This window comes from Pogona vitticeps, chromosome 1, assembly GCF_051106095.1.
Source record: "Pogona vitticeps strain Pit_001003342236 chromosome 1, PviZW2.1, whole genome shotgun sequence".
Taxonomy (NCBI): Eukaryota; Metazoa; Chordata; class Lepidosauria; order Squamata; family Agamidae; genus Pogona; species Pogona vitticeps.
The window spans coordinates 185,536,268-185,564,073 of record NC_135783.1 but is presented as its reverse complement, the minus strand read 5'-3'; the positions used below and the strand labels follow the sequence as shown (position 1 = coordinate 185,564,073).

Below are 27,806 nucleotides of genomic sequence, written 5' to 3'. Positions count from 1 at the left end.
CTTGGGCCCCCCCTAGATCTCCCATCGGCCCTCTGGGGCCAGAGGACGATGGGTGGGAAGCCACTGTAAGCCCAAAGTTACTGCTGTATTGCTGCTGCTGGGATTGGTACTGCCAGCAATGATCAGATGGCTATTGAAAGCTTCTTCCCAAGGCCCCCAAAGGCTTCCCCAAGGCAAAAGGGAACCCAAGGGATCCTTGAAACCTGAAAGGGAGGGAGATTCATTTAAATGTGATCATATTAGCCCTGGATCCAGTTTAGGAGGTGTAACTTTACACAACAGCAATTCCCAGGTAGGTGGAGAGTGCAAGAGTCACATGCGAGGACATACCTCCCTGAAAGCAGCCAACCAAGAGGGCCTTGAAATGCCTTAAGGTAGGTTGGAGAACCTTTGCCCCTCCAGATGTATTGGCCTGCAAATTAAGCATCCCGACACCATTGTCGCCCAGGGGTAAGGTATTGTGAGAGTGAGAGCCCAAAGCACCTGGAAGGCCAAAGGGGTCCCCAAGCTCTGCATCGAAGGATGTCAGTCTTGTAAATGTGAAAAGAGAGTCAATTGAACCGAAACCCAAAAGAACTTGGTTGCAATTGTCTGTATCTTATTTTCCACCTGAAAGTTTGAAAGTGGGAAGTATACACTGATTTCTTTTCTCACATGCTTTTTAATTGCACAGCCACAGCTGTTTTCTTGATGAACATATTGAGTAAATTAAGTGAACCCACTTCTACAACACTTCTCCATACATTCGGGTGAAGGCAGTGCTGCTGTCGCATGGGAGAAGGAGAATTCTTTATAGGCATTTTAATGACAGCTGTCACGTTAGTGAGAACTTTGTTTTGCAGGAAATTGTTCATATTGCACAAAACAGGCTTTTTGGGGTCAAAATTTCTATTTTCGCATAAAACTGCATAAGATACAAATTGTGCAAATTGCTCAGTATGAGAATAATTGCTGCTTTGTTTAAGAATTTGAAGCACCAGATGGGTTGCTTACATCTTTGTAAACAATGGGCTAGTGCTTCTGTGTGCACTCTGTATATGTGCATAGCTTCTCAAAGGTAGAGGAAGCTATAAACATTTTATGCAAACTACAGGAATTTTGAGGAGGGGAGAGAGTTTTTGGCTCACTCTGAGCTGGACGTGAGGCATCTCAAAGGACTTTCAAATTTCTCATCAAAGTGTCTTCTACTGAAACAACTAAGATGGATGGAAAGAGGAATTTAGTGAGTGTTCTTCCCATCTCGTGTCCTGGTGGGGGATGAGAAATTATATTGATCCAGTCAGTCTAAATGGTTGGAAGAGCTTTCTGTAGGGAATTGATGACACCATGGGGCTGTCAAAAGCTTCTTTTATCACACAGTGTCCCAGGTTTCCTTAATGCTCAATATGGTGAGGGGAAAATTAATAACCTGACCTGGCATTTGAACCTAGGAATTTGGTATAATTAAAATGAATATGTATTGGCCAGAGGATGCTGTGGTGCTTCCACCTTTGTAGTGGAATTTTACAGTGCCCTTCATTATTGCATGCTAAATCTTTTGGCTTTAACTGTAGGACAGTGGTATTGGTTAATGATGCAGGACATGCTATTATGTCCCCTTCAGTGAGATAATGAATGCACTCTGGCTGGTCGTGTATGTATAGCACTTCAGTAAATTAGACAGGTAACTTGTTATTTTTGGATTAAAAGGAAACACAAAGATATTTTAAGGTGTATAAAGGAGGACATGAGTTACTGTGAGCCATAGTTCTCTATTTTTAAAAAGGCTGTCAAAAATATACTTACAGTAGCTCTCAGTATATTACATAACTACATGAAAATTCAGCATCATTGGCCTACAATTAAATCCCAAATCCCAGAACCTTCTGGAGTGATTGAAGCAGATCCACCATCCATGGTGATTGGACAAAATGCCAGAACTTGCTACTGCCGATGTTGATCTCTCTCTCTCTCTCTCTCTCTCTCTCTCTCTCTCTCTCCCTCACACACTTTCTCTTTCTCAGTGTGATTACATACAAACATACACACATTCAGGACACACGTTTCTGTTGTATGTGGCTTAACACTCCGAGATAAGCATATGGTAAGGTCCCCTACAACTGCCATCTGAATTTCTCCAGAATGCCTCTGGGACTTAGAATTAATCAGCTGTGACTGTGCATCCTCCATGGGCCATGTGTGGGCTGCAACCCTTCCCGTCCATATTCCTCCTGCACCCTGGCACCCCCTTTAAAACTGATGGCACCTAAAATGGCCCATAGCACCCACTAAAGCAGTGGTTCCCAATCTTGGGCAACCGAGGTGTTCTTGTACTGCAACTCCCAGAAACTACGGGCAGCACAGCTGATGGTGAAGGCTTCTAGGAGTTGCAGTCCAATAACACCTGGGTTGCCCAAAGGTTGGGAAGCACTTTACGCCATTTCACCAAGCCATGCACATGTTTTCAAAACCGGAGCAACATGTCAGTTCTTTCCTGTCCTGAAAGGGAGTGGGGAGCTGGTCTTTAATGTCCAGGCACATTTCTTAGAGTTCAGTTTCTTATAGCCTCATCTCCTTTTCAAAATTTCTAAAATTTGGGGAGAGTTTGGGAGGCAGAGAGAGTGCTTGGAGGGTGGATGCAGCCTTCCAAGGCCCCATGGAGAGCAAATGCAAATATATATAGTTTGCATTGCAGATACAGTATTATGAAAGCCAGGTGTTGCAGCTGCCATCATCTTAATTTCCTCCAACACATTTTAGGATATCAAGAGGGGGCTTCTGGTCATCGTATATGTTATGTTTCGTCATGGTTCTGGGATGTGTGCTACCATGCATCTCCACTGCTGTCCGCTGGGGTGCTGTTGCTTAACCCCGGTAAATTTGCACAGAGTGAGGGAACCAGAGCGACACCGGGATCCTCCAGGGCGGTGCTGGCTTGGCAATTTGCAACTTGACCAGAAATCCCTCTCACCTGGCATGAGCCCTGTCCCAGAGAACCTCTTCACATATTACATGGGAGTTATGGTTGACTCTGCAGATTACTCCTGGAGCTTATGAGCCTGCTATGATGAGTGCAAATGCAGTCCTATTGTTTCAAAAGTTGCATAAAGCTCAAAGAGTTGTCTTCAGCAGCTAACTTACCCAGAACATGAGAGGCCATTGGACTGCTGCCACCTCTTTGTTTCATATATGCCCAGAGCTCCTAGAAATGAAAGTCAGTCCAGGCCAAGATTGAGCAAATACACTTAAAATAACATCAACTGACCCCTGACAAGGTATTGGCTTTTTCTGGAAGGTGGACCAGATGTACTCATCCAAAGTGATGCTTATACTCCCAACCTTCTGGAGGATTGCTAACTACTCACGGGAGCTAAACAAAGCTCTCTTAAACTAAACTTGGATGATTATTTGCATTATGAATTAACAGATGAATTTTGTTTCCTCAACAGAATGCCATCCTGTCCGTTAAAGAGCTTTGTGGACTCCCACCAATTACAAGTTTGAAGCAGTGCATTTTGTCTTTGTCCTCACGACTCGTCAACAGTGACAATATTCCCTCGGTGGCTCTCTGCATGAAAGACAATTTTCCTTACCTCGAACCACTGGGGACTTTAACTGATGTTCAGAAAAAGGTTCTAGCTGCGTATGACCAGGTATGTATGTATGTATGTATGTATGTATGTATGTATGTATGTATGTATGTATGTATGTATGTATGTATGTATGTATGTATGTATGTATGTATGTATGTATGTATGTATGTATGTATGTATGTATGTATGTATGTATTTGGTTGCTTGCTTGCTTGCTTGCTTGCTGCATTTGTCCCCTGTCTTTCTTCTAGTGAGCTTAAGGCACCGTACATCCACATGACAGTTCTGTGAAGTAGGTCAGGCTAAGAGAATGTGACTGGCCTAAAGATGCCCAGTTGGGTTCATGGCCAAGTTGGAATCTGAATTCCTGTGAGTTCAACGTTTTAACCACTGAACCATATTGAGGAAAGGTTGGTTTTTTGTTTGTTTGTTTATTTCTTGGTTGGCACTGAGAGAAGTACAGTGGTGCCTCACTAGATGATGATAATATGTTCCACTGAAATTGCTGTTTAGCAAAATCATTGTCTAGCGAAAAGCATTTCCCTATTGGAATGCATTGAAACCTGTTTAATGCATTCCAATGGGGAAGAATCGTCGTTGTCTAGCGAAGATCGGCCATAGGAAAGCTGCTTTGCGAACCGCTGATCAGCTGTTTAAATCACTGTCCTGCGAAGCTTAGGTCCCAAAAACACCTGTTTTGTGAGCACAGAGGAAGCTGTCAAAATCGTTGTCTAGCGAAAATCGGTTTGCGAAGCAGGGACCAAACATTGTCCAGCGAAATTCCCCCATAAGAATCACTGTTTTGTGAATCATGATAGTGACTGAAAAAAGTCAATGTCTCGCAAAAAAACTGTCATGCGGGGTAACTGTCCAGCGAGGCACCACTGTATTAGAATTATGAACAAGCAGCACCACTGATGTTATTCAGATTGGCTCTTCTCTGTGTGTCCCTAGAGTTCTGAAAGAGAAGGAACTGTCACACTTGGGCACAGTGAGAGCAGCACCTGACCTTTCATCATCTTCCTTACTGTAGAAGCATCTGCATTCCCTACATACCATCCTCTCAACAACTATTTTTATAGCACACAAAATGGATCTAATGTTTTCTACTGAATAGATTTTACCACTCCTAGAACGTTCAGAGCTTGAAACGAGTGAGTTACAGGCAACACATTAAAAGAAAGTAACGGGTTCCTCTTGGAATGAATGAGTACAGATTCTAGAACGATAAGGACCCCAGAAATTCCCTCCCTGCCGAGAAAATGACCTCTGTTTCCTTCTTTCATCCTCTGTTCTTTCCTGGAACCCAAACTAGGGCTTGGGAAGAAGGACGGGAGGACCTGGATGTGTTTAATCTGAAGACAAGAGCAGGGAACAAAATAGGGTTCTTCAGATATCAAAAAGAATGTTGCACTGAAAATGAAGCATCCCCCCCCCCCCATTTTTCGGGAAGGCAGGACTGGAATCAGTTAGTAGAAACTGCACAAAAACAAATCTTGTCTAAACTTTAAGGGATAGTTCTTGACATCAGGAGGAAAGCAGTCTTCATTGGAAACAGCTGGTTAACAGCTAATGTCTGTCTGACGGGGATGCTGTAGTTACGTCTTCCATGCCAGCTTAAATAATTCCCATGCTACAAGTCTGCATGTTGGTTAGAGAATAGTGTCAGGGACCATTAGAAGCAAAGTAAGTGAGGAAGCAATCAGGCGAATATGACATTTATCCATGAATTGGGCCCTGTAAATAAATATTTATCAATCAATTATCCATAAATAAGTATTTATCCATGAATTGCACCCTATATTGCACTGACGAGGAATGAAGTTAGCCCAGGTTTCGGAGGGTCACATCTTCCTTATTCTTGACATGTGATGTAGCAATGCACCCTGATATTTGGGCTACATATTTAGTAAGATGGTAGTGTTGTTAGGAGAAGAGAACGACAGAGGACGAGATGGTTGGACAGTGTCATCAAAGCTACCAACATGAATTTGACCCAACTCCGGGAGGCTGTGGAAGACAGGAGGGCCTGGCATGCTCTGGTCCATGGGGTCACAAAGAGTCGGACACGACTAAATGACTAAACAACAACAACAACAACAACAACAACAACAACAACAACAATTATTGTTGCTGTGATTAACACTTGTTTAGCTGTTAAATGAAGTACGAAGAATGATTCTTTCATCCCTAATTGTGTGCTGGCTCACTCCCACTCTATAAGCAGATAAGCAAGTATTTTAATAAACCTCCCACTGACACCTATGGGCCTTTTTAAAATTTTGCTGACTGCTGCATAAATTGGGGAAGGGGTTCCAGGAGAAAGGCAGATAAGAAGAAGAGCATTAAGTCTTTCATCCCCATAAAATATGATCCCTATTCCTGCTTCCTTTTAAGTGAAATAAGCTCATGTTAAGCAGCAGGACATGTATTAAGTGTAACATGTAGTTTGATCTTTCTTACATTTTCCATCTTGCTTCAACATTACATCCTTATTTATTTTATCTCTGAGTATTAAAACAGACATCTGTTCCCCATATCTTGAAATATTAAATGACATTCAGGAAATGCATCTGTCGTGAAAGAATATAATTGGCCAAGTTCCATGTTGGTCGTTGGTTTCACAAGAAATGATTTGCTTAAAGCATTTTTGGTTCGTTTTGTGCTGGCTTAATTCTTTCAGACTTCACCTCACTTTCATACTGTTTGGTGGAACAGTGCACAGGTTCTTAAGTCAGTGATATAACAGTGACCTTTTCAGTAGTTTCTAAAGATAAATCTGGGTAATTGTATTTGGCATGGCATGGGCAGGTGAGTTTATAAAGAACATCATTTCAAATTTCCCTTCAGAATCCAGATCTGAAAATAAAGACATTCTTTTATATTCATGTGCTTTGATGAACTATCTAGCGTTATATATATATTTGCAGGTATGAACTCATAAAAAGCTAGATAATAGCTATATTTAATAGCTAAACAAGTGTTAACACACACACATGCATATATATATATGCATGTGTGATTGTGTGTTTGTGTGTATACACACACACACACACACGTGTGTTTGTGTGTGTGTGTGTGTGTTTGTATATGAGAAGGCACTTTGGGGGGCTTACTATCACCCCTTACTCTATATATATAGAGTAAGGGGTGATAGTAAGCCCCCCCAAAGTGCCTTCTCATCTGTGGAAATGGCAGCTTTCTGGATCCCTCCTTTGGTCCTTGTGGATTTGTAAAAAAAATGTTCTTTTCAAGGAGGAGTGAGGAGTTGCACAGGTCATAGACCTTCCATTGAAGCCACAGTTTGTGTCATGGAAAGATTACATTTTCCTACCACTCTACGTGCATTAAAAATCCCAAAATGCATTCTTATTCTAGATGTGGCACAGACTGCTACTGGTTTTCTGGTTTCTTTTTTGTATGGGGTTTGTGTTAGTGATTGAGCAAGAGCCATGGCACAATCTGGTATTTTCTGTTGTGCATCTGAGCAATAAACTGCCCTCCTTTGCAATATCCGTGCCATTTTGTAAACTTCCTTTTATATAGTTTTTCTAGAGGAATATCAGAGTGTGTGGCAGTATATACATTAAAAATATTGGTTAGCATTTGCCTGAGGGTTGTGTAACTGGCCATGGTTAATTGCAGCTAATTGACATGGTGACAGGGCATGTCCCTGGTCAACTGCCTGATTGCACAACTGACATGTGCCCTGGCACCATATCAACTTGCCACAGTTAGCCACAGTAAATTGTGCAAACATTACACAAAGATTAGATTAGATTAGATTAGATTAGATTAGATTAGATTAGATTAGATTAGATTAGATTAGACAGACAGACAGACAGACAGATAGATAGATAGATAGATAGATAGATAGCGCAGTCACTGTAAAACTCACTGTAAATATTGTGATACTCGATTTTTACTATATCTCTTATTGATTCTTTGGACGCTGTGGAATCCTTTTCTGGATGTAAATGTCTGCTAGTCTCATTCTCGCTGCATTTCTCACTTTCTCACTGGCATCCTCATTCTGTCTCGTTTGCATGTCATGTTGTGAATCTGGCCTCTCTCCACTTCACCTCAGAAATTCATGCATCTTTTTGTGCGTATTTTGCTCCGAAGTGTCAACATTTTTGTATACATTTTATAATGTATGCATCTTGGGACGCATTTATTGTGACAACAAGAGCGTGGTTGGAACTATTTTAAGAACACGCTCATTTTTGTTGGGTGTCCTTTGCAGTGTAAGGACAGGTTGTGCTTTTTTAAAAATGCAGAACACCTTGCAGTTGCTGCACAATTACAAATTTCTGAAGCAAGATACATTCAACTCTGCTAATTGTCTTGAGAGGTACAAAGTGGATGTTTCCACAGAATGGTGCAATTTGGCCAGTGTATTTGCTGTTCCCAGCCAAGGCAGATACCCATCTTCTTAGAAGAGTGGGGAAGAACAGAGGTATTGCTATCTCTCCCTTGTTCCCCAGCCATTATTTGGCAACAGGGTGTAGGCCTCAAGGGGTTTAGAACAGACAGTGTATTTAGAGAACATTGTACATAAAAGGTAGTGGCTTGCTGAATATTCTGCTGGAGATTTACATAGAAATCCTGCTGATTTGGATGAAACAAAAGAACCAAATTGCAGTATAATGTGAATAGTCTTCTACTCACACTTTTTTTTTCTCTTTTCTGCATCTTCATTTCCTGTTTTCCCAAGCAAACTCTAATGCCTGCAAGGGCTCAGGAGAAGGAATCTATTCTGCCATTGATTTCTCTTCCAGTGGCAAACAGGCAACATCTTAACCTGAAACACAACTGTATTTGCTGATTTGAAAATACCCATGATACTGATAGCCTTAAGTTTGTAATTGTCTCCTGCTTCAATTTCCCACTGATGCAGTGTCTTGTACTTCCTCCAAGCCGTCAAGATAGTGTCGATCTGACATAAAACAAATGTTCACAGAACTTCCCTTAGTGTCTCTCATTTAATGTGTTACAGAATGGGAAATATTGTACAGGAATGAGCGCACAAGGTGTTTCCAGCATATGGTGTTATGTTGTAAGAGCACGAGAAAGAGAGAGACGGTAAAACAACAACAACTTGTTCTTGCTTTATTTTCCCCCACAGATGATTCAAGAAAGCAAATTTCTTATCGAAACGGCAGACACTGTTCATCACAAGATTGTCCAATGCCAGAAAGCAGGTAACCCCCCGCCCTTCATTTGTTAATGGTACAAAAGTGACTTTCTTTTGGAAGAATATTTGAGAATATGACATCTTTTCCACTTCTCTCCATGGATGCCCAATAGGGGCATTATGGAAGTAAGAGTCTTTCACAGTCCTGTGGCCTCTCTGAAAGAGTTAAAGATTTACTAGTTCCCGTCTTCTCTTTTCAGTCCTTTCTAACCCTTGTGATATTAATGTCTCTTTTTTTGAGAGTGGTCTAAATCCCTCCCCTCTGGGCCATGTGCTTAGGCCTTGTGACATGGTCTTCTATCTAGTTTAAGATAGGCTTTTGTATCAAGAAGTATTTTCTGTTTTTTTCTCTGAAAAAAAACAACAGTAACCCTTCTGCCTTGTTATTGCTCCAGAGAACAGATCAATAAGGTGAGTTTAAAAGCTCACAGGAACACAGTTGCTGTTCATTCTGCTAACTAAGCAGTCTCTTAACGATATTAACAGTTCTAGAGGTTGACTACATGAGCTGTTTAGCCTGCTGATTGGAATGCTTCAGGGATGGGCTGGTGTGTTCTCAAAGATGGCAATCTGATGGTGTCTGGTGTGTTTCTACCCATACTGTCTGAGCCTTGTCAAGGGGCTTCTGCTCTTCTGGTGCAGGGTAGACTCAGTTCCAACACATGTGATCACTGGAATTGATGAAAAGCAAGCCGTCTTTTTTCAATTTACCAATATCATGAAGTTACTTAATAAGCAAGCCACTTCAGAATGTTGGCAAATTAATCATTTCCCCTGCTTAGTATAAGCAAGGGAAATGAAAAAACCTTTTGACTGTGTAGACTATCGCTGGTGCACTACGTCAATTATTTAAAAATACTTTCTTTGCCTCATCTTAAAGGGTAAGTCAGGAAAGAGATCGCAAAGAATTTTTTTAAACTTTTGTTGTAACTGATGCAGTGCATCAGCAATAGTCTATATACATTTCCATATGAATGGGCAAGCTTGATTAGATCGTTCTAATCAACCCAGCATTCCCAAGCAGCTCCCACTAGCTTGGTCCCTGCTGTTAGTGTAGCTGTACCTGAAATTAAAATTTACAAAACTTTCTGGGTGCTAGTCATTCAAAAATGTTTCACACCCAAAATGCTGCTCTTACGGGAAAATCTCTAAAATAGTTAAATGTATATTTAATGTAGCCTGGTGATAGCCATTTTTGGCAGTGAAAGACTTCCTCCTCTCATCTTACAACTCCAAATGACCTTGATGTTTCACATTTAATGTACATGGACAATATTAAATTATTCTGATAACCTGAATAGTCTCTTAAACTTTGTTGAGTCTTACAGTACAGATATCAGAATGAATGTTGGTGTTGATAGTTTTGCTATTATTCACATCAAAAGAGGCAAATTCTCAGAGGGCCATAACTACAAGCTCACTAATGAACAGTTTATTCAGTGGTTAGAAGAGTGGAAAAAACTTTTTTAAGCATCCACAAAAATCTCAATATAAACCACAAAGAACTTACATTGTTATTCAGGAACAAGTATTTTGATTGAGTGAACGTGGTATTCAAAAAAGAACTTGATGCAAAAGAAAGAATTACTGCTATGAATAGCTTGGCAATCGCAGTGCTAACATATTATTTTGGAATTATGTACTGGAAGTACCATGATCTTGATGATTTCAGTAGAAAAACCTGAGTTCTGTAGTCAAAATACCAGTGCCATTATCCAAAGGCGTGCATGCCTTTATTTGCCACGGAGTGTGAAAGGGTACAGGCTTGTCGACCTCAAAAATCTCTGTATCAGTCAAATAGTCAGACTTTGAAACTACTTTCATGAGAGCACAGCCCCACTTCATCTGATGATAGTATAAAATAATAAAAGACCAAAGTTGCTACAACTTGAAAGAGAGAAGCAGCGAACCCAAAGCACTGGGATGCATGGCTAGAGAAACTATTACATAGACAGTACTCGGGTTACCACCTGGATGCTGATCAACGACAATGGAATCTGAAGTTTAATTTAGATGATCCTCAAGCTATACCTGAGGGATTCATATGCACAATCTGAGACCAAGTTATGTGCACTAGATACTTTCAGAAAATAATTATGAAGCCAGGTGTGACTTTCGTAAGGCCTCTCACAAGTCCAAAGAAACAATACATTGTATCACAGCTGGATGCCCTAAACTAGCATCAGTGGATTAAGTGTGCAGGTCTAAGGTTCAAAGATAATCTTTCAGTAGTTGATTAAATCAGAGGGGTTACCCCCCTTTATCCTCCATATTAGGAATTCTAGCTACCTTCAGTTTTAGAAAATGAACCTGCAGTATAGTACTGGAGTGACCAAGTTATTGTGGATGAAAGAGCTAATTCTAAGAAGACATAAGTTGAAGTTCCATCAACAAGCAACCACAACATTACAGAAAGTCCAAAAAATCACAAAGTATCAAGGCCAAGAAAATAAGAGAAAATAGAAGCAAAATGAGGTTACTTTTCTCCCCATGCTAATTTCAGCAACTGGAGTCGTTCCAAAATCTTGGGTTACCAATTTAAAACAATTGCCAGTAGCTGCTAATCTGTAAAGATGCCATCTCACCTGCATATTTTGATACCTAATGTTTAGAATGGACTCTTTGGTTCACCTCCAGTCACCAGGAATGCGCTTGGAAGTGAAATGTGATGATGATGATGATGATGATGATGATGATGATGATGATGATGATGATGATGATGATGATGATGACGACGACGACGACGACGATACCAATTCACTAAAGCAAAGAAATCTTGAGGTGTTTCAGAAGCTAAAAAAAATGCCCCTATCACAAAGTCTTATTCAGCTTCAGTTGAGAGAGCTGTAATTCATAACAGAAATAAAGTACCTTTCAGTGGCTGTAAATGGCATCCACAGATTTTATACATATGAAATCATAAGAGTAAAACAGCTACCAGATACCAAATAAATCCCTGTTGGAGGCAATAAGTTAAAATGACACAAAATAAAATAGTTCACCCAGATGGCAATTTAATACATGAGAATTGTTAAAATTCTGAGACAGGTTGTCCGGCGATAAAGACAAAGGATCTACTTTCTGTGTAACCCCTTTATAATATGATATGAAAGCAGAAAGCTTTTTATTTGGCATGACTGACAGATGTTTAATAGCTGAGGTAAATGTTTACTCCATGTGTTCTCAGTTACTAGGCAAAAAAGGAAAAGCTGTGTGGTATGTCCTCTATTTTTTCACAACCTCAGAGCAGCAACACCTTAGGTTTGGAGAGATTTTGGAAAGTTACTTTTAGGCAGAATGAATGTTATGGCAAGCCGAAGGCTTCCATACTTACATAGTCTTAGAAAGATGCTTTGTGTCCCAGAGTATCATCCAACCAATGTTCTGTGGTGGGTTGTTTTTATAGTGTCTTCTTAAGAGGGACTTTTCAGGCTTTGCAGCCACAATCTTGGAACAGAAGCCTAAGAACAGAAATCATTTTCCTCCACACAAACTTTCTTCAAATTCCACCTCCATTTTCTTCCCATCCTTGTGTTGTGCCAGGTTGCAAGACTTTTTGTTTTCTTTTGTTTTTCATTGGGAATTTTGTGTACAATTCTTTTTACACATTCTACGCAATGCACACCTTTGTAAACACATTTTACTAATTTACACATTTCCCTTCTGATAAGGGCCAGAACCGCCCCGAGTAGACATGGTCTAGAGAGGCGGGGTAAAAATTCAATAAAATAAATAAATAAATAAATAAACCCTGTTGCTTGGTATAGTAAATTGCACTAGAGTAGGCTCCTCGACCCTTTCATGGATTGTTGCCTTGTCATGGCAAGGGGGATTGAGTAATTCAGAGAAGCTATGGGCTATGCCATGCAGAGACACCCAAGACGGACAGGTCATAGTGGAGAGTTCTGACAAAATGTGATGCACCTGGAGCAGGAACTGGCAAGTCACTCCAGTGTCTTTGCCAAGAAAACTCTATGGACAGAAACAAAAGGCTAAACAATATGACACTGGAAGATGAGCCCCTCAGGTCGGAAGGCGTCCAACATGCTACTGAGGAAGAGTGGAGGACAAGTACAAGTAGCTCCAGAGGTAATGAAATGGTTGGGTCAAAGCCGAAAGGACGGTCAGCTGCGGACATGCCTGGAAGTGAAAGGAAAGTCTGATGCTGCAAAGAAAAATACTGCATGGGAACCTGGAATGTGAGATCTATGAACCTTAGTATGCTGAATGTGGTCAAACAGGACACTAGGCCGTCCTCTCTTCCACCTCCTTCTGGAGTTTGGTCAAAAGTAGAGTCACTACCATGTGACAAAATAATGTTTGTGCTCATAGGGCATCATTGCATCTGAACATTTCCTTGGAGTGTGTCAGCGCATGTGTTGTCCAATATGCTCTTCCAGGATCCAACTGGTTTGCATGATTTCTTCACCCAGGAGCATCCTCTTCAATTTGTGGATTGTACTGAATGTAACACTGCTACTGAGCTGACAGTCAAAGGAAATGCTAGGGTTTAACTCCCTTTCCAAGTTACTTTTTGTAATTTCTTAAAGGCATTTGAGAAGCATTGTCCGTCCCCTCTCCTCTTGCTGACATCCATTGCTCCCTCCTTGGCTGTAAGGCTTAAAGTTGTTTCATGGAACATTGTTGTTAATCTAGCACTTTCTTCCAAGTAAATACACACAGGATTGCATAGGTACTCTCGACTGAGATAAGAATACCATGTAGGGACTAACTGTGCACATGGAGCTCTGTTCCTGGGGCTGAATCCAAACCACTGAGTTTTTCTTGATGGCCATACCCCTTCTTCATGACAGCATTGTGTGCCCAGCTTCTATACAAGCTTTCCCCCATTCAGTTGTCTCTCTTAAGGCTTAGTTACAAAGAGCTTTAAAATAAAATATTCCAGTGGTTTTGATCCCATTCTTTTGCCCTGTCCAACACTGAAAGGACGTTCCCAAGAACGTGACTGAAATGGAATTCAGCCCTGAATCTAAAAAAGGTCCCCCACCCTTCAGATACATCAAGCCACATACAGCATGGTAAACAGGTCCGTATTTTTTATATTTTAGTGTTTCTTTCAATTACTTGCCCCTAATTCTTGTGCTACATCTTTTTTTATTAGGAATGGAACTCCATGAAGAGCTTCATAATCTGGGAACAAAGGAAGGCTTGAAGGGAAGGAAGCTGAGCAAAGCCATTGAGAGTTTTGCTTGGAATATCACTGTGCTTAAGGTAAACAGAAAAGTTACGCCTTCCCTTCTTCAGAAAGTTTGATTTTTTCCCCTCTGTAAGGCTTTTGATAGAATGGCAGGCATATGCTGGTGGATAGTCATCACAATGAAGAGAAACATTTCATTACATTAAGAGATTAAAATAATCTTTAGTCAAATAAATCTTAATGGGATTGGTTGTAACAATTTTATAATACAAATACATGGATAGCTTTCTTTTTGCTTTAAGGGACAACAAAAAAGTAGATTTCTTTCTGTGTAAGAAAGTGTCTACGTGCACTATCTCTGATTTGTCATCCATTGTCACGGCTTCAGCTATATTGTCAAACCTTCAGATTATAGAGTATAGAATACAATAGAGTTGAAGAAGGAACGTTTCTTTTGTTAGGCTGCTGTGTGAGAGATAAACGCCATGGAGTGTCTTGCATACATATTACTTTATGAAGAGATTCATAAAGTGAATTTAAAGCAGTGGTTCTCAAACTGGGGTCCCCATATGTTCTTGGACTTCAATTCTCAGAAGCCTTAATCACTTGCTGTGCTGGCCAGGACTTTTGGGAATTCCAGTTCAAGAACATCTGTGGATCCAAGTTGGAGAACCACTTCTCTAAAAGACAAGTAGACTGTGGATACCATAGTCCTACTATCTTTAAAACCCTAATAATTACAGAAATTTGGAAAAAAAACAAGTACTATTCATTGTAGTAGTTCAATGGAATAATACAAGGTTTGTATGAAGAAAAGATCTGCAGCTCAATTCACATTGAACGTAACGAATAGTAAAACAAAGGATTTCACTGAAATCAAAATTAGCTTAGCTTGCTCTATTGTTTTCATAGAATCATAGAAAAGCAAAGTTGGAAGGGGCTTACAAGGCCATCAAGTCCAAACCCCTTCTCAATGCAGGAATACAATCAAAGCATATCTGCCACGTAATTATCTAAGTTTTTCTTGAATGACTCCAGTGTTGGAGCACTCACCAACTCCTGAGGTAACTGGTTCCACTGTTGTGCCGCTCAACAACAGGAAGCTTTTCCTGGTATTCAAGCGAAATAGGGCTTCCTTTAACTTGAGCCCATTATTGCGTGTCTTGCACTCTTGGACCATCAAGAACAGATCTTGGCGTTCCTCTGTATTTGAAAGGCTCTCCAGCCTTTCAAATGTTTGAAAAATGCTATCATATCACCCCTCAGTCTTCTCTTCTCAACATGTCTAGTTCTTTCAGCCTCTCCTCATAAGGCTTGGTTTCCAGCCCCCGATCATCCTTGTCGCCCTCCTCTGAACTTGTTCCCATTTGTTAGCATCATTCTAGAAGTGTGGTGTACAGAACTGGACACAATACTTGTTTAATTTTTTTTTTTTTCAGTGGAAAACTATGTGACTTAGCCTGTATCCAAAGCCCCATGTTTAATTTCTGGTGTTTTCAAGTTGCAACAGTTAGCAGAAAACAGCTTGAGGAGCCATTGCTAGTTGGAAGTAAGCCAGTGCAGGGGGAGGACCCTGTTTCCTCATAGACAGCCTCCGAAGGGCCATGTGCCAGAAGTGAGTGAAGTCCCAAATCGGGTGGAGTCAAAACATCCTACATAGTCTTCTTCTCCAGCTGAAAAACCTTGAGAGCAAAAGGGACAGCACCATGGCAGAGAGAAAAAAGATGCTAGTGGGTGGACTTGACAAAGGGAGTTGTTTACAAACTAAGAAGGAAGTAGGGGCAGTAGGAGAAGAGGCTATGGGCTGGACTGAAAGGCTGCATGGCCAGGGGAAGGTATTTGCTATGATCAAACATGGGTCTCATTCAGCATTATGATGGTGTCGTATTTTACTATAGGACATCCTGGGTTACATTAGGCTGCTAGTGTGGATACAGTGTTAGAGTGGAAATCAGGAGACCTGGGTTCAAATTCCCACTTGGCCATGGAAACTAATGGGGGGGGGGGTTGGCACTGTTAAAACCTTAAATATCTCATAGATCTTGGAAACCATATTAGGGTTGTCCTACGTCAGAGGCAACTTGACAACACATCATCACAACAGTGAGAATGCTAAAATGATTTTTTTGATTGTGGATCTTGAGTGAGGGGTTTTTTACAAGGTGTTTTTTTACAATTTATTTTAATGAAAAGGTCATTTTGTTTCTCAACATGTGCAGCAAAGTAGCAGGTTTTCAATGAAGTCAGAAACATAAAAAGGGTGGGTTGCCTTATGAAAATGCCAGCAAAGGGGACCCAAGTGCGGAAAGAAATGTTGAGACTTCCTGTTCAAACTTAAATTAAATTCTGCAAATTAGAAAATATTTTCTCTGGGTGGTCTGGCAGCTTTCCACTATGTAGGAAATGTCACTGTTTCTACTGACAGAGCAATAGGAATCACCAATTATGCAAATGGCAAGCCTCTTCACTCACTGCAGTAGAGGTCCTCTCTTGGGTCATGACTCATTCTTTCATGAATCACTTGAAAGGTCTTTTTCAAAGTCTTTTGAAAGGTCTCTACCCATCTTGGCAATCTTGGCTATGTGTCCATTCTAAATTATACTGTGATGCCTCCAAATCAGTTTTTAAGAAAAATGGTTTACACAGTAGAGAAAAAGCAGTTTTGAAACTTGAGAGCAGACATGGTCTAGCCTTGGGCCTGTTCACAAGACCTCAGATAAGATCTTTGGCAAAAACGACACCCCCCCTTCCTCTCCAGTCTACTAGATGTGGAGGAAGAAAAGGAAAGAAAGAGAAAATGTCTGGAAAACAGACAGAGGGAGAAAGATAGCTAGCTCCACCCTCTTCCAGCTCCAGCTCTTGCTTGCTTCAGCCCTGTGTACTGTGCATCTGTCCCCCTTGATAGATTGCAATGAGGAAATATAGCCCTTGGGAGAAAAATGGTCTCCCAACATTGGTATGGAGAAAGTGGAACACCCATCCACAGATTCTTCCAGTATAAATTAGGTGACTAATTAAACAACTTTCGGTCGCATAGCAGTCTCTCTGCCCAGACAGTGATGGAGGATGTGTGTCGCCGAGCTGGGAGGTTGCGGGGGTGGCCGGGGGTCCCCTCCTTGCAGGGACCCATGGAGCAGCTGCTCTCTGAAATGCATGAAGTACAAAGAAGGCTCCCCAATGTTAATCATCTGCACTAGAGATGCTTTTTGCAAGTCCTGTTTCAAGGAATATTTCATTCACAAGTTCCGTGCCATGCTTGGGAAGAATCACTACATTTACCCTGGAGAGAAGGTTCTTCTTGCATTTTCAGGTGGTCCTGCCTCTAGTGTGATGGTGCGGCAAGTGCAGGAGGGCCTGAGCCAAAGAACAGCCAAGAAACCCTTCTTCAAGCCAGGAATCATCTATGTTGTTGAGGGAGCTGTGTGTGGACAGAGCCTGGGTCAGTGGGAGGAGATCCGCTCTGAGGTGGAGATCATCCTGCAAACCACAGGGTTCCTTTATCATGTGGTGAGCTTAGAAAAGGTGTTCAGCCTTCCTAGTTGCGTCCTGCGCTTGCTTCCCGCTGGCATCTCTGCTCAGGGCCAGAGCTACAAAGACGCTGTTGACAACTTCATGAGATGGGAGCAGAAGAAGGCAGAGGGCAACCCAGGCTCCTTGAAAGAGCAGCTGGGAATGCTCAGCCTGCAAAACTCTCCAAAGAAAGAAGAGTTGATTCCAGGAAATTGGCCCCCTCCTGATTCCCATACGGAAACCCTGGCCCATCTCTTTGGGGATATGAAAAGCCTGAGCGCAAAAGAGGAACTTCTGCAGACCTTCTGGAACCACCTGATCTTGCACATTGCCCAGACCAGGGAGTACGCCCAGGTGATGATGGGAGACAGCTGTACGTGTGTGGCAGTCACGTTGCTGACCAACCTCTGCCTGGGACAAGGGGCTTCCTGGCAACAGATACGGACTTCTCGGACAGCTGCCATCTCTGTCAGCTTCAAAGGCCAGAATTCTAGGAAGGAAAGGTGTCGCGTTGTGTATACTTTTTGTGTATTTCAAGAATATCTTCCCCATCACCCTTTTTATATGAAAAGAATAACTGTACCATGCTGTATTACACTGTGCCTAATCTATGCTCTCATCAATTTCCTGTCGTAAAAATGGAGTTCACAGTTCTGCTGAAGGAAAGAAGGAGGTGGCAGCTTTTACTAATTATCCTGTTAATCACCTAAAATCTGCTCTAGAGGATTGAGGAACTCTTTGGGAATAGTAGGGGAAGTAGTGGGACCAGGTTGCTGTGGGCAAGGGGGAAACCAGCCACATTACCTCCCCATTTCTGTTTGGAGATGCCAATAGACTGGAGGCTTTTCTCTTTGTGGAAGGACTCAGTGTGTGTGCTCAGAATAGTTGCCTTAGGATCCAAGCCTATCATGCATAAAAGTCAGCTACACAGTGTAAGGAAGCAGTATTCTTTATTATGAGATGTACAGTAGTGTGTAATCTGGCCTTGTGTTCCCATGGAACTCCTGACAAGTCTTGTTTGGATTACATCCCATCATTTCAGGGGAAGAAGGGCTGTGGTGTCTAAATATCCACCTTCAGCAGTGATTATACAGCTTGTATATCGATCAGCTCTCAGCAAAGATTAAAAAAAATTAGTCTCTGTTTTCTTCCTTCCATAAAGATTCCAGAATCAGAGAGAGTTGTATATTGGCTTCTCTTGATTTGTACTGCATTTAGCCATGTTATCTCTGAATCGTAATTTTACTTTTTGGGATGAAAAGGACACATCTGACAATAATCCGTGAATTGTTCAGGGACGGACAAGCCCTAATGAAGATGATAATTGTCCAGTGCTGTAAGAAGGTCCATTTGCATTCATAATATGAAATGAAGTTCTTCAGTTTTGGAACCTTTCTGAATTGTGGCTGAATCATGGCATTTCACAGCCTGAGGCAGAGCACCAGATCTTTGACCCTGCCGCCGTCTAAGACGCACAGTCTGCCAAGGCTAACCGAGTATTCTGACATCAGAAGAAGAAGAAAATCTCTCTTAGTCAAAGCAAAATTGCAATCATAATAAATGAAATCATGAACACTTTGCTGTCCTGTCATGATGCCTGAAGCAGTAGAATCGCTCTGCCTAAACCGACAGTCAGCCTCTCTCTCTCTCTCTCTCTGACAACACTAAATCTGTTTAACGGGTACTCTTGTCTACCCTAATTACAGACCCCATGGTTTATGACAAATAACGGCAGATCCTTCAAGAGTAACCATAAGGTTCTCTCTCTCTCTCTCTCTCTCTCTCTCTCTCTCACACACACACACACACACACACACACACACACACACACACACACACACACACACAGAGAGAGAGAGAGAGAGAGAGAGAGAGAGAGAGAGAGAGAGAGAGAGAGAGAGCTAATTTGGCGGTTTCTACCAGTGCCTATCTTGCCTTCTTGGAAGGTCTTGAAAACCAAAGCAGTTATTATTAGATTTGTAGAGTCATATCATATCCTGCTTTTCTGTTGATGAATGTTAGAAACGCCCCCACAAGAGCTTCCTTTTGCTTGTTGACAGCAGAAGGTTTTTTGTTTTTTTTTCATTTCTTGTCGGAGTCTAAAAATAGGCACGCTTCTTCAGGTTCCTGTTCGTGTCAGAAGAGAGTGTTCTCAATGGGCTTTGACTCGATTGTTAACTAACAATGGAAAATTTTCAGCTAACTCTTTAACAATAATTTTAGGGTAGCATCCGTGTAATCCCAGTCTCTCCAAGGTGGTAATTAAGCAACCAATGTTTCCTGGCTGCCAACGGTTGTGTAGGAAAATAGCTGTCCCTGTGGGAAGGCAGCGGGGAATGTCACCAAGCAAGGAAGATATCCTTCTAGTGGCATCTGAAAGAGAAGGCTACCACCACACAAGCTGATGCCAAATAGGACTCGCTTGTCTTCTTGTTACCTTTCAACTTGCTTCAAATAATGTGAGATCATCATGTCAGGGATTCTTCCAGAGTGTGAAATTTGAATAGTGTTTTGTTTCAAAGCAAGGAATGCTAGCCAAGCATTTCAAGATAGACCCTCCCTTTGCCCCACTTCCTTTCTATTTTTTTAATGTCTTTGTTTGAAGTGGCATCTTATTCAAATTCAACTCAGATTCTTTTTCTGCGTGCACAGAATTTTAAAATATTTTGGGAAGATTCCTCTCTGGATTCTCCTGCTGGGACTAGGCATTAAGTGGATGCGGGGGGGGTGTGTGTGTGTGTCTTTATTATATCCTGCCTCTCATTCCCCAGAATTCTCTCTTTAAGTCTCTGTAGCTGGCACTGACTCTCAAGAAGTGGCAGTGCCAGGCTAAACTTTGCCCTAACGCTCTTTATGCCCAGGCTGATATACTCAGGATTCTGGGTATCATAGTCCATAAAAGTGACTTTTCTAAGTTCTGATGGTTGTTTTCAGCTTTTCACCTGGAGTGTTTTGCAGACATTTCCTTCCTTCCTTCCTTCCTTCCTTCCTTCCTTCCTTCCTTCCTTCCTTCCTTCCTTCCTTCCTTCCTTCCTTCCTTCCTTCCTTCCTTCCTTCGCTAATGTATCATATAGGTTTTTGTCACCCTCGTGCCTCATATTTTTAGATGTACACTTAAAATGATTGATTCTTCAGTGTACCAATAATATGGCTGACCAGCAGGTTGTATTGCTGAAAGCACAAGTACTAGGAAGCGACTGTTACTGAGAAGGCAAAGGCATAACTTTCAGATTAATGGATTGAGCCTTGGAGAATAAACAATATGTGCCTAAGGATTAGTTGCATTGCTGACATTTCAGCAGTGACAGAATTATATTTATATCAGACCTGAATGTGAATTATTTGAGTTCATGGACACAATGGGAGTGGCACTGTTGTGTTTTAAAGGGCTTGTATTTGTGTAGAAAGTCCTCGGAGGGTTAACTACAGAGGTTTTCATCTCCTAGAAGTAAGTGAAACAATGGCTGCTGGTAGAAGAGAGGAACTTGGCTTTTTAGTAAAACCCAGCAACTTGAGTCTTTCTCATTCTTACAGTTCTCTCAAATATACCATCTATTGTATGTTGAAAAGAGTACAGAAGCTTCTGCTACATGTGGTCCTTTTATCTGAAATGATGACATTTTCAACTGGGACACGAACATCAAAGCAATCTCTACTCCTGCAGTGCACTTAATTAAAATAAGTGGGGAATTATGGCCACCATGAAGAGTGTTCATTTATATCAGTTTGAAGGCTCATTTGAAGTGGAGAAACCTGTCCAATCCATTGATTTTGTTGTTCTTTTCTCTAGAAGCACTTTCTGACATTGTTGGAACATAGAATGTAGATGATATTCTGGTTGCATGATACCTACCATACACACATGCAAACGGAATTCTTGCTGTTCTCATTCCCAGTTTTCCATTGTCTTTTCTAACTGTTGGAGGATTCAGTTGTTACCTCTAAGGTGCAGTCTTTGAAGGGTGTGCCTAGTCCTCATTCCTCTGTTATCACTTTTGCTTCTGGAAATTGATGTATGTGCAGCTAAGAGATGTTCCTTCTGATCTGTAGGTATTGATGAGTAAGCTCTTGCTTGTGTGTAGAGCCTACATGCAAGCAGGAATGCCTGCAGATGCATCACTTTTCATATGTACAAAGGGACAGGGGAGAAGGGAGGGGCTAGGCATGCCTTTCAGAGCAGGGCGCCTGTGTCTGTGGAGGTAGCAAGCGAAGACTCCTTTGTCCTTAACATTCTGTGGCTCTTGATAACCACTAAGAATACTGAGAAGCATTTCTCCTATTGAGGATCAGATAGTTCTTGCAGAAGAGCAACATGTATAAGCTAAACATACATACATAAGATAAATACAGAGAAATTTTGATAGAATTATCTTTTTTTTTAAAAAAAAAAACCTTCCTCAGAATCTCATAAATGTTGCACATGAAGAGGAGCTTCTACATTCAGGGGCCGACTTCTCCTCTCAATCCTTGTTTACAAGTCCTTGTCTATGTTGTCCTTTGGACTTGAGAGGGAAGCCCTTGCTTGTCTCATCCCTGCATGTGAAGCTGAGGAATCCAGAGTTCTCCTTCTCATCTTACAGGAGAGAAACATATTGTGTGGCATTCTCAACAAGAGTGATTTTTGCCCTAGTTGAGCAAAACTGTACAAATAACACAAGCAGTACTTTAAATGTACATAATGTTCAATTAGCAAAATGATGATAGCAGCTTCTTTGTTTCATGGACTTTTAAGGATTAGCTGTATTAGAGGAGCTGTTTGCCTCTTTCTTAACAATCGCCCTGTTCTTCTGACCTTTCTGTTTGTCAAGGACCCAATCCACATCCTCGGAGCCTTTACAAAACTTGATTCTGCTGCCATCCAGAAGGGATCCCAACATGGGCCCAATTCCACCTACTCTCTAAGCCCTTTGGAAATGCCCTGTGAGAATACATCCACATTCCCCCGAATGTTATAAGTCCAGTTAAGCCCCTCCCCTTCTTTTGGAACTCCAATTCCAGTAAATGTGTAATTGCAGGAGTTACTGCAACTTGAATTGGTGCAAACATACAAGGGGGCACCAATCCAAGTTGCCAAACAACAATAGACTTTCATGTAGTCTTTTCCAGCCTAAGGAAGAATGAATGTACAGTAGAACCAAAGTCCCGATCACCCACCAAGAAATACACCAGCTAGGTTTTAAAAAATAATTTCAAGAAGAAGAAGAAAAACAAGCCCAGTGGAGAAGAACTCCTTTTAAGTCAAAAAAACTAGTTCAGGTACAAAGAGACAATAAGTACAAGAATCACCCACTCAAGAAGATAAGAAAAGCTTACACTCTAATTTCCAGTTTTACCCTAAATTCAGTAAACAGATTACCCAAGAAACTGAGGAGGTGTTGTGTCCTAAGGGAAACTGTAATAGTACTTTTACAGATCTTTTTGTTACTGTCATGTTGCCTCTGACTTACAGTGACCCTATGAATGAGATATCTCCAAAAGGACCTGTCCTCAACTGCCCTGCTTAGCTCTTGTAAACTCAAGCCTTTAAGGCTTTCTTTATGGAGTCCGTCCATCTCCTGTTTGGTCTTCCTCTTTTCCTACTGCCTTCCACCTTTCCCAGCACTACTGTCTTTTCCAGAGAATCTTGTCTTTTCAAGATGTGCCCAAGTAGGACAAACCTCAGTTTCATCATTTTTGCTTCAGAGATAGTGATAGTGCCTCAGTATTCAGGTTTTATTGCAGTGTTGGCAGTTTGAAATAAATAAGTTGGTTTTGTGTTGCAGTTTGGGCACTCGGGCTCAAAATGTTTCACCATCACTGGTAGAAGGTCACTCAGATCACTACACAAAGAATTGGCTAAAGTAAGGAATCTATAAAATATGGATACATTATATTACAGAAGGAAAGTGTTCAGAGATAAGGTAGGGAAGGAGACTACTTAGTTTTGTAGTTTGCTCTTAGAAGCAGAAGAACAGGAAGACTTGCTTAAAATAATATTGGAATTTGGTTTGGGAGAAGAAATAATTTGTAGTGCTTGGAAAAATATATTTACTTGGACTGAATATATCTATGTCACTAACGATAAAGCAGAATGTTTACAAGTTAGTATGGAGATGGTACTTAAATCCAGTGAAGCTTAATCAGATAGATGATAATTATTCTAAAATGTGCTGGAGAGGATGCCAAGAAATACACGCACATTTCCGTAAGCGCTGGGAATGTAAGCATATATACAAATGTTGGCAATCAATTTTTAAACAGATAAATGAAATAACCAATTTAGATTCAGTTGTATGAGTCGTATGTACCCAAAGAGCATTTTATTAATATTTGAGGAGGATAATTGGACAACCAGAGAATTAGTTTCCAATTTGTTAACAGTTGCAAGATTGACTATTGCTAAGGACTAGAAAATAGCTTATAATAGTCATTAAATGAATGGTATAGAGGAGAATTAGAGGGACGTGGTGGCGCTGCTGGTTAAACCACAGAAGCCTCTGTGCTGTAAGGTTTGTAGATCTTCAGCTGTAAGATCGAATCCAAGTGAGCGGCCGTTGCTTGTCCCAGCTCCCGTCAACCTAGCGGTTCGGAAACATGCAAATGCGAGTAGATAAATAGGGACCACCCTGGTGGGAAGATAACAGCGTTCCGTATCTAAGTCGCACTGGCCACGTGACCATGGAAGATTGTCTTTGGAGAAACGCTGGCTCTATGGCTTGGAAACGGGGATGAGCACCGCCCCCTAGGGTCGAACACGACTGGACAAAAAAAAATTGTCAAGGGGAACCTTTAATGATAGACTTACATGTAATATAAAAGTTAAGGGAGAGACTGGTTGAGATGTGTTTGCAGATATATAGGGAGAATTTATCCATTTTGTATTAATTTAATTTAGACAAAAATCTATATAATTTTGGAAGGAGAACAGGAATGCACAAGGGTAAATGGTATACAGTATTACCAAATATACCATTGGTGGGGAAATGGTATATTACCAAATATACCATTGGTCATGGTGGGGAAAACCATGGTATATGTAATTTTCTTTATTTTAGTTTATTTTTAGATGTTTTATATGTATGCCTTCAGGCCAAGTTCAAAATGCTTATGCTAACATTTAAAGCCCTTAATGGTTTAGGACTTTGCTCCCGCCAACCTAGCGGTTCGAAAGCATGCAAATGCGAGTAGATAAATAGGTACCACAACGGTGGGAAAGTAATGGTGTTCTGTGTCTAAGTCGCACTGGCCAGGTGACCACGGAAGATTGTCTTCGGACAAAACGCTGGCGCTATGGCTTGGAAACGGGGATGAGCACCGCCCCCTAGAGTCGAACACGACTGGACAAAAATTGTCAAGGGGAACCTTTACCTTTACCTGTCTGAGTGCCTCGCCCTCAGAACATCTACCCCTCCCACACATACCTCATACACTGGGATGTCGCAGGAGCGACCCCAAGGGAAATCCAAAAACCTGCCACTCAAAACTGGGCCTTCTCTGTGGTTGCCTCTTCACTTTGGAACTTGCTCCCACCTGAGTTATGAGTAGCCCAAGGTTCCTGCTAAGCTGGGCGCACGCGTGTGAGCACAACTCTGCTTCCCTCTGCACAACTATCTTCCTCCTCCAGGTAGTGATTGCATTAAGTTCCAGTTGCAACGGAACCCAGTGTGTGCAGGAGGGGCAGAGTCGCGTGAGAGAGAGGCAGAGCCCTGCCCAGCGGGGATGAAAATTACAGGGTATCTTGGGTTAGCCCAGGCCCTCCTTGGTTTTAGGAAACAAGTTAAAATCTGGCTATTCTCTCAAGCCGTCTGTGGCCTTACCCCAGAGTAATCCTGCCAATTGATTGGACTTTTTGTTTTCGTTTTTGCTTGTGACACTGCTCTGTTTTTAACTGTCAAATACTATTGTATTTAATATTTTTTAATATTTTATAGTCTTTATACTTCATTAGTTGTTTTATTTTTAGATGTTCTGTTTTTGTCTGCTGTTTATGTGGCTGTTATTGTTTGTATTTTGTGCTGTTGTGATTTGTTTACCACCCACTTGTTGGGTGGGATAAATTACATTAAATTACAAGTAAGTAAATAAACATATAAACAAATAAACATTTATTAATTTTTTTGTTTTATAATTAATAAAAAAGTTTCTTTCTATCACTCATTGACCATTAGATATAAAGTTTGTTTCTATCACACATTGACCATTAGATATTATGACGATCCCACATGACGACAAAATCGCTTGACGACTTTTGCGATCGCCATAGTGATCACCAAACAATGGTTCCTGTGGGTTTTTTTTTCACGGAACGATTATTAGGTCCCTGCTTCGGGAACCATTTTTTCATTGGACGACGATTTTTCCAGCTAATTGTTGGCTCCCCAAAATGGCTTCCCGCTGTTTTCCGACCCTTGTTTCGGAAGACAGGCATTAAAAACAGCTGATCGGCGCTCACAAAATGGCCACCCTATGGAGGATCTTCGCTGGACGAGCAGGTATTTTCCCCATTGGAACGCATTAACCGGTTTTCAGTGCATTCCAATGGTTTTTTTTTTTGCATGACGACGATTTCGCTGTACAGCGATTTTGACAGAACGGGTTATCGTCGTCATGCAGGGCACCACTGTACTTAGCTGTGCCATATGTGCCAGAGACTCATGGCTTGGGAGATTCCTCAGCTGAGACTACTCCAGGAACCACTGATTTTTACAGCAAGAACAAGAGCTTTGTAAAATCGCTTTTAAAGCCAGACCGCCCAAAGCACAAAACAGCCGTTTGTTTAAGGGCTGTGGTTTTCCCAGCTACATGATTTGACTGGAAACTTTTATGAGCTCTTAAGGTGTTGAAGAGGATTTGTGCAAGACCTGTCAGGGTAGCTCAGCTGATCAAAGGATTACAGTGCTTTCAATATGAAGGAGGTTTTACATTAAAAACAATGGTAGAAAACTCCTGTCATCTGCGTTTGTCTCCTTGACAACATCTGGCTTTAAATAGGTCGGGTGAACCAGAGAAATGTGAAGATTGAGCAGTAAAGCATCTGATCATCCCGTATTTGTGTAGGTTCCTCCTCCTCCTTCTTGAAGAGCTGTTTGCCCACATTTCACAGAAAGGCAGTCCCTGAAGGCTTCCGTTTTTAGAGTGCAACAGGAAAAAGGTGACCTCGCCTACGTCAGAGGTGCTTTAAGAGAATCTTATGAGTGTCTGACAGAAAAGGTGGGGAAGAGCAGCAGAGATATGATTCCCAGGAAGGGATGAACCAGAATTGCATGGTTGTGTATACTGTGCTTGAAGCTCAGCATGTTATCACCTGGTGTGACTGAGGAGACATCACTGGATGGATATGGCCTTAAAGGCACTATAAGAGACTTTCAGCAGGTATTTTCCTTGGGCAGATTGTGGCAACTGCCTTAAGCAGCAGAGGCAGATTGGCCACTACTGCTCCCCCACGCCCTGGACGTTCCCCCTGGAAAACAGAGCTGTGCATCCCCAGGTATGTTGGGCAAGGTTGGGCTGGCCATTACCTGGATGGAGGAAGAGCGGCCACGGAGTTGCTTCTTCCATTTGCCACCCACTGGTCCCCTCCTGCCCATGCCCCTCCCTGCTGCCCCCTCTGTCACTGTGCAGAAACACCTATGGGAGAAGCAGCATAAGGAACAGGATGGCAGAGGATGATGGTTTTGAATTGCCGCTGGCTTTTTCCTTCCATAAATGTTCCTGTGCGGTGTCGACAGAAGAGAAATGGGCATCAGGGGCAGAAGAGGGCATGAGGTGACAGGGAGCAGGGGCAAACATCTTCTCCTGCCTCAGGCAGAAGGAGTGTTTGTGCCGCTACCCTAACCCTATCACATTTTCAGCGCTGAAACAAGATTCAGCTCCCAGTGCAGTTGGCTTCTTTGCAGGGAACAGAAGGGTTGTCTTTTGCCTCAGGCAGCAAAATCTGTGAGACTGGCCCTGTGCTTTCTTTCTTATTCTGTCAGTGAGATGAGATTTATTACAAAATGAGCGAAGAAGGTGGTGAGAGGGGAGTCTCTAGATTTCAGTGTCACTCATTTGTACATGATGGTACACATTGAACACTTCCACTTCTGGATTTGCCAACAAATACACACTTAGCAAGAAGCTGCATTTATAGTATACTATACTGTACATGTTTGTTGATGTCAAAGGCACTTACGTGTATGCAGCTAAAAGAAGGGGTGTGTATCTGCGTGTGTGTGCGCGCGCGTGTGTGTGCGCGCACACACACACGCACTTGCATGTGTGGTAACATTCAAAGCTTCCCAGCCAAGAAGGTGTTGCTGTTTGTACCTTGCCTGGGTGTGTAGTGAAACAAAGACCACATGCAGAAGGCAGATTTTAAAACCGGGAAAGCCAGGAGTTTTGTCACTGGTGC

General features: G+C 41.7%; 1 protein-coding gene and 1 pseudogene across 3 annotated transcripts in view; both read left to right on the top strand.

Annotated features, from left to right (window-relative positions):
- Positions 1-27,806, top strand: part of PLCL1 (phospholipase C like 1 (inactive)) — a 246,274-nt gene that overhangs the window by 206,941 nt on the left and 11,527 nt on the right. For both annotated transcript variants that reach the window (XM_072979303.2, XM_072979311.2), the window contains exons 3-5: positions 3,429-3,632; positions 8,701-8,776; positions 13,892-14,001. In XM_072979303.2, the coding sequence (XP_072835404.2) occupies positions 3,429-3,632; positions 8,701-8,776; positions 13,892-14,001 (390 nt within the window). The remainder of the gene's footprint in view (positions 1-3,428; positions 3,633-8,700; positions 8,777-13,891; positions 14,002-27,806) is intronic.
- Positions 14,010-18,056, top strand: LOC140701920 (cytoplasmic tRNA 2-thiolation protein 2 pseudogene; annotated as a pseudogene). The gene has a single exon (XR_013538401.1). The product of XR_013538401.1 is annotated as a cytoplasmic tRNA 2-thiolation protein 2 pseudogene (transcript).